General features: G+C 33.0%; 1 protein-coding gene across 2 annotated transcripts in view; it reads right to left on the reverse strand.

Annotated features, from left to right (window-relative positions):
* Positions 1–7,146, reverse strand: part of LOC145731247 (homeobox protein abdominal-A homolog) — a 40,910-nt gene extending 33,764 nt beyond the window's left edge. The window contains exons 1-2 of one of the 2 annotated variants that reach the window (XM_081982929.1): positions 6,094–7,146; positions 1,610–1,642 (exon numbers count right to left, since the gene is read on the reverse strand). In XM_081982929.1, the coding sequence (XP_081839055.1) occupies positions 1,610–1,642; positions 6,094–6,754 (694 nt within the window). In that variant the 5' untranslated portion in view covers positions 6,755–7,146. Of the gene's footprint in view, positions 1–1,597; positions 1,643–6,093 lie in introns of both variants that reach the window. The other variant, XM_081982928.1, reaches the window with a different exon arrangement.
* Between the last annotated feature and the right edge of the window lie 525 nt (positions 7,147–7,671).

Here is a 7,671-nt window from a genome sequence, read left to right on the forward strand (position 1 = left end):
TCGCTCTAGTGTAAGTAAATCTTCATCAGGGTTCGATAAAATGAAACAAAAGTGGTAGTTTTGTCTCGAGTTTTGTCCTATTCCGCCAAAATCAGTTAACTATGCAGAGATTTAAAATTGCACAAAAGAGAAAAATAAAAAATAGTTGAAAAATTTAAGAGGATCATCAAAAATGTTAAAAATGAAATATTAAAAAATTATTCTCACAATACAGGGTGTAGAAGTTTTATCAAAAAACAGAAAATTATTATTTTTTTTAAACGCCGGTAATTCCATTTTTTAATGAAACTTTGTGGTTTTCATAAACATAAAGAGCCGACTATTCGCCAATTAAAAAATTGTTATTCTATAGAAAAAAGGCACGCCACTGCTTTTTATAAAAATAAAATTGATTTTTCCATTACGGACATAATACGTGTATTTTTTAAAGTATTTATAACAATATTTTTTTGTATTTTCAAGCTTGATGATGGCTTTTCAATTCAATTCAAAACTGTTTAATAAAATATTATTTGTGGAACTTTTTCGAAAATAAATTATTTGTCTTATGTTCCTATTATTTGAGATACTCTAGATGTTAAATCACAGTGTAGCAAGAGTTCTCTTGTTTTAAAACACTTTTTAGTTTTAAAAACCTGCCTTCTTTTTAAAGATTATTAATTATCTATCCATCTATCTATGTTGTAAAAAAGTACCTTTATAAAGTGTTATTTAGAAAACGAAGTTTTATGTGTAACTCTCAATACAAAAGGTACATTTGATGAAACTGTATTACTTTTAAATTAATTATATTATTTAAAAAAAAACACCTCAATTTCTATTATTTGAATGTAGCCAATTACAGAAAAAGATTTGTAAAACAAATCAACGCCTAATAAAAATATTAGCAGAAAATACTCTCACTTTAAGACTAACTTAAAGTTGAGTTTAGAATGTGACATATGTGGTGCAAATACACCTTAAGTCTGTTTCAAAAAAAACACGGTTTTATGCACATTATGCAGATTATTGTAGCCAGTTTCAATAATTGAAAACCACATTTACACTCAATAATCGACTAAAATAAAAATAAAGTTTGTTCAGAAACCGTGCAGCATAACCATCTACACAAATCGTATAAAAAAAACGTTTTGAATAGAGTTTATTCTCATTACCACAGTGAAGCTGAACCATTAAGGACTCATCGTTTACATAATTCCTATATAAATGGCTTCCTACAGACTGTCTTTTCTATTAAGTGCAGTCAAGGTTCTTGCAATTTCCATCGTCATTTATTACGAGTTTTATTCAACTATATTAGGTTGTCATGCGGACTTGGCCTTTTAAGAAACATGTTTGCAGATTGTAGGAAAACACAGGCAAAAAAACTTTCTACTCAAAATTGCTATTGTCCGCTAATATAAAGAGATTTCTCTTTTTTTTTTTCGATCAGGTAAAAAAGGGTTGTCAGATGAAAGGGTGAAAGTTTGGTATTTAGGTCCGCAACTCGTTTCTGTTTTTATGGGTTAATATGGTGCAGTTGCAGTTTAAATTTAAAGGTTTAAAAGGCAACTGCACTAAACTAAAACTAAAATAATAAAAAAAGAAAAATATGTACCATTGTACTCACCACAGACGACCCGGTCAAAGGGACTCATCCAGTCTAAAAAAAAAACAACAAAACAGTTAGTTACTATACAAATCTAAAATAGTTACTACTAAAAGCATCATGGATACGCTTTTTGATTCGTATCCGAAATTAGTATTCCGTTCATTTGTTCAACATTTTATGTTGCCCGAAAGCTGTGTTAACGACCAATTTATTTAAATGGGCTAATTTGGCTATTATTTAAACATAAAACATTATTTAACTGCCCATAATACACGTTTATCTAATATAAACAGCGATTACTGTTATTTGTTGACATCTCATGTCCAAAATTTCTGATCTTTGGCCTAGTTAATCAAAAGGTGTTTTAATGACCGATACAGTTTCAATAAAACTCCATAATAAAATCGGCACTGTTGCCGTTTGTAACAAAATGTGAGTGAAACCCGTGCACGCCATTCACAACCAGAAGGAAGCACCAGTATCCATAAAAACTTTATTGCTTTTTAAAAACGATTAATTGTCGAAATGGTTACTGTTAGGAAAAATGGTGATAAAAGCCTGCCACAGGAGTTAGTGTGTAAATATTGGCCAATAAAAAGATTGTAAAACATCCTTTAAGTACTCGTAAAGTGTTACTTCGATAAAAATTGTTTGTTTATGGTGAAAAATCATCTAAGTTTTTACGCCCCACTAACAGAATTTGAATATGCCAGAAGGAAATTTGTGTGCACTAAATATTGAAATTCTGTTTTAGTCCACATTCTAATTTCTTTCTCTTCATTTAAATTTGTTGTATAAAAGTAAATTTATTATGTGTTTTTAACTGCCCAATCTTATTGTATGTTTTAGAGCTCGAATCAGATGAGAAAAGGCCACCGCATCATCAATGACGCAGTTTTTAAAACTATTTCTTTCTCCTTCTACAGTTGCCGTCGCATTAGATATAATCAGAGGCGTCCTATTAAAATATTCCCGAAAATATATTGTTAAGCGGTCAAAAAGCCACTTGGCAACGTAGTACGGTTTTTACTTGGACACAATTAAAACAGATGCGGCAGCGGCCAGGTACATTTGGACCTTTTTATATGCTTTTACTAGCCGGCACTCTAAACGGTGTTGCCAAGTTTAAAAAAATGTAGTGGCGGACAGGGAGACTTAGGGGGTTAGGTTAGGTTCCGTTTTAGTCTGGTGTTTTGGTTGTATTGTTGATGGTCGCAGTTGAAGTTCACATAGTGTTATGAATAAAAAACGTTATTTTGTCAAAATGTCTTTCAAAAAGGTTGGAAAGAAAGGTGTTATCATATACAGCCAAGGCCGTGAAATCGTCAGTAACGTCTTACAATTTATGAAGAAAGAAGCAGAAGGAGTTTCCATTCCTTTGAAAAACTTGTTGTCTTTTATTTTCTTTATTAAAAACGACGAAAATGTTTCATTTTACTGATAAAATAATAGCACGCCACTGATTGGCTGCAACAACTTGGAAAGTAACGAGAGCAGCAATATTTAAAGCGAGACGTACAGAGATCGTGACATCATCGTTTGATGACGCCTGTGGCCTTTTCTTAGCTGATTCGAGCTTTACGTACCGTTGTAAAATAACCGGATTAGATCGTAAAAAATAGTAAAAGTTAGTGGGTTTGACTGGTTCTTCATTAAGCAGCTGTTTGCTAGATAAATTCACGTAATTAGCTGTCCACTAAATCAGCTTATTTGATTAAATTATGGGTAAAGAAGAGATTTAAGGAGAATTATTTTACAAATTATTACAGTAAAGCTTAGAATTATTAGAGAACACTTATTTGAAATATCAAAAAAACTGTTTACTTAAATTTCCTGGTTATGCATGAAGAAATTTACTAAAGTTTAGCTTTAGTTTTTTTATCTTCTATTTAGCACGTTAACACGTTTATTATTAAAGCAAAAATAATAATTAATACAGATTTGTTGTACAATATATATTTGATTTCTTAAATAATCAGTTTTCTTCGTCTTAACATAAAAATGCGAGTATTAGAGTACTCTGAAATAGAAATTTTTACCATTCTAAGTTTAACATGTTTTGAAATTCACACATTTTCAAGTTTGGTTACAACAAAGGTGATTTGCAACTTAATTTCAAACTTTTTAGTTCGTTGGACAGTGACAAAGTGAATAGCTTATCTTCACTTCCTCTAAATTTTTATTAGAATTTATTTTGGCATTTAAATAACGTTACAAAATGTGAAACAAACTACAGTAGGTACAGTCCATTAAAAAAAAGTGATGGTGACATCAAAACGTCACTGTTTTTTTAGTTTAAGTTGTACAGAAAAAACTTATTCCACAAATATTGCTTTAACTTTATGTAAATTGTGTTAATATGTTGATAAGTTTTATTTCTACAGCAGTTTAGTCGATAAATGAAAATCGTCTGCAAATCTTAGTTTATAAGGTCTTCAACAAGAGAATTCCATTTTAATGTATTATTTTAATTATGTATTTTTATTAAATATATAGGTAATGTAAAACATTCATCTGATTTTCATCTGCAAACTGCAGAAAAATGAGGCAAAATCCTAATTTATTTAAGAACATATCTGGATTGTCTTTTTACCAGGTAAACCTGTTTTTAGATGTAACGTCCTGAGGAATATGTAAAATACAGCAAAACGACATTTTTTTATACTGGCTTTTGTTAAAATTCTTTGACACAGAAAAGCGACAGTAAAAACACTAATTGTGTGATTTTTCCTCTAATATTGTTTGAATTTGACAGTTAACAAAATGATCTGGTTTAGCTTTTACACCATTAGGTTGTAAACAATCATCTTAATGATAACCCGAGGATTACTAACAATGTATAATAGCTTATTGTTATTCAATTGTTGGTGGTATTGTTTACTGTTCACTGCTAATTAACTGATAACTCCAATTTGCACTAATTTTCGTAACACACATTTTGGTATTTTTTTTCAAATACTATTGATTACAAGTCATTATAATTTATTGTTACTTGGATTAAGTTTTTCACTTTGTAAGAGATGATCATTTAAAACCCTTTGGTTAGCATCCAGATATAGGTATATCTGGTGATTAAAGAGATCTTTGAATAAAAATGTTGTATTTAAGCTTCAGGTTTAGAAACTTTAAATATATCATACTAAAGAGATTGAAAATATTAACTGTTTTTCAAAAAAATGATATTTTCAAGGTATCTGATATATTACAATAACAATTTTGATCTTTTTCTTCTCTATGGTTTTTAATACAAATTTGGTAATTTTGGGTAAACTTCCAAAAAATTCAAATTCCTAAAATTCTTCTGCTTAACCTACCAGTTATTCGTATACTCTGTACATAGTCATATACAGGGGATGTATAAAATGGGGAACTCAAAACCAGTAAAATCATGTAGTTAATCAAATTTAAACCAAAAAAAGTTGCAAGTTATTACGAAATTTTGGATGTTTCTATGAAAAACCATCTAGGCGAAATATTTACCATTTACAAGCAGCCCCTAATTTTGATAAAAACCTCGATAAAAATCCAATAATATGAATTTTATAAAAATTAAAAACACGAATAATTCGAATATAGAGTAATTATAATGTAGAAGTTGCATGAAACAATTTAAACATCATTTTATGGAATATTACAAATTGAATAAACACATAAAACTCATCTCTTACTGTTTTTGAGGTCCGTAACTTTTCAGTACATTTTAGATCAATTGCGCATCAATGACTTAAATTTCATCAAACGCTTATTTTAGTTTCAATATTTGACACTAGAAAAGTTTTAGTTTAGAATATTCATTTAGAATACTTAAATTGAGAAAATATCAGAATATTTCTATAAAATCGGCGCAAAAGGTTTAATAATCTAAATTATTATTATTACTTAAAATGTACCTCAATTATTCATAATAGTGTCAATAATTACATAATTAATTAGTTTTTAATATTCAACAGAAATATATTAATAGCCCAATTTGTTGGTGTTTTTAATTGCAAAAAAATACATTTTAGTGAACTACAAAATTGCTTTTATTTGATTTGTATTAATTGTATTATTTACCGTCGGATGTTCTCAGAAATTCAACAAAAACAAGACATTGCATGGTTGTCATAATGCGCAAGTGCTGCAGGCTTATAGGGGTTGAATGGCAACACTGCCATACCCCTTACAACATTACACTTTTAGATTGTTAGCTTTTGTTTAAATTGTAAATTGGACATGCGCTCGGTCACGTTTCAATCTTTGCATATTTTTACTTCATAAAACGCCAGTAAATCTGCAATAATTGAGGGACTATCGTATATCAGGAAGTTATGCCAATTGCGTTGTCATAAACAATTTGTATCTGATGACTTTAAACGATATATTATAATCTTTATTACTTCCGTTTGGTTAGTGAATTGCGTTTTTCATTTCGAAGTCAAAGGGCATCGCTCCGGTTGTAACGTACAACTTACCTGTTACAATAATGAGTGTTTAACATGGAATAAAATGTTTATAATTACCTGTGATTGACATCCAAGGATATCTGGGAATATCTGGCATGGGCTGTCCGCCGGGTGCTGTAGGTTGCGAGCAGGAATTCAACGGATCAACGACAGCGCTAGCAGCTTGATGATAAAATTGAGCTACAGCCATCGAAGCTGAAGCTGCACTGACTGAACTAGCTGCAGAAACTGCAGACCCATTCTGATGATGATGGCCCAACGTGTAATTGACCATTGAATCTGTAGGAGCCACGTTTCCGGTTAAACCGGCAGTGTATCTGCACGATTTGTCATTAGCTGCGTCTACAGCAGCCGCGGCTGCCAAAGCGGCTGTACTGGCGCTAGATGGAAAACCACCGGGTACCATCGAACCTGTAGCGGCAGCATTGAAAGCTGCAGCGGCTACAGCCTGCTGTTGGTGATGGTGATGAGCTGCCGCTGTAGCAGCTGATACATACGGATACATTCTGGAGGCTGGGGATGTGGAAGAGGCGCTACTATTGGAGTGTTGAGGCGAAGAACCGCTTGGAGAACCGGCGGACGAGCTGTAATTGACCACTGAGGCCAAACTGGCTTCGATGGAAGAAGTACTGACCGGGGACGTCTGGAACAGATGCTGATGCTGGAACTGTTGATGGTACTTCGGGAGCATGCTATCGATGATGAATTTGGAACTCATCGCTTTGGGGCCTGATCACTGCACCCGTTACGCGCACTGATTACCATAGTCCGACGGAACGTTAGCAATTTCGCGCCGAGTTATTTTACGACCCGCCGGCACTCGTTTTAACCCAGAGTGTTTTCTTACGCGTCCTTCTCCTCTACTTCTTCGAATCCTTTATGACCCATGTATGTGCAGTCTATAGCCCTCTATGCCTTATCCGCGGTACTAGAGATCGTAATGGCGCACCCCTCCATCCGGCGCCAATCGGAGCAGGTGCGGCCCGAGCCAATGGCAACACTGCGCGGAACGTGCACGGGCCTGCCCTGACCACGCCGCATTTAGACGACGCGTTTGCCGCGATTCGGATCTGAACTTTTGCTCTTACTCCATCCTCTGTTTCTCCTATACCTTCTCCAACCAACTTCACTCACTACACATCACACAAAAAATGTAACCATACTAAAAAAAAAAAATTAAGAAAAAAGTAGATAACTTTGACATTAGCGCCATCTCTGCAAACCGTTCTCAACCTCGAAACGAAAAAAGAGACGGGAATATTGCCTCATTCGGCCCATCTGCGATACAGAGTATAAAAGAGCAACAAGACCATTTCTCGGTCAGGTCCGTATTCGGTTTATCGTGGGTTCTTACTCTACTATAAAAGTTTTACGATTCAAAAAAAGTGTCACATCACACAATATTGTTTGCGCATTTTTCAATGCCATTAAAAGATATAAATTGTTCAAGTAAATCACGTACATTTTATATAATTACTTAATTAAGTAGCTAATTGGGTAATTATGTAAGCCGTCATTAACAAACAAATGTGCTAATGATGGCTATTAATTGGTGATAATTGCCGTTTTACGATGAATCGTAATCATTTTGATTTACACGTCCGCAATAAGGAAAATTCATATAAAATTATTCTT

Source organism: Ips typographus, linkage group LG6 (genome assembly GCF_016097725.1).
Source record: "Ips typographus isolate SLU linkage group LG6, UJ_Ityp_2.0, whole genome shotgun sequence".
In the NCBI taxonomy this organism is placed as follows: domain Eukaryota; kingdom Metazoa; phylum Arthropoda; class Insecta; order Coleoptera; family Curculionidae; genus Ips; species Ips typographus.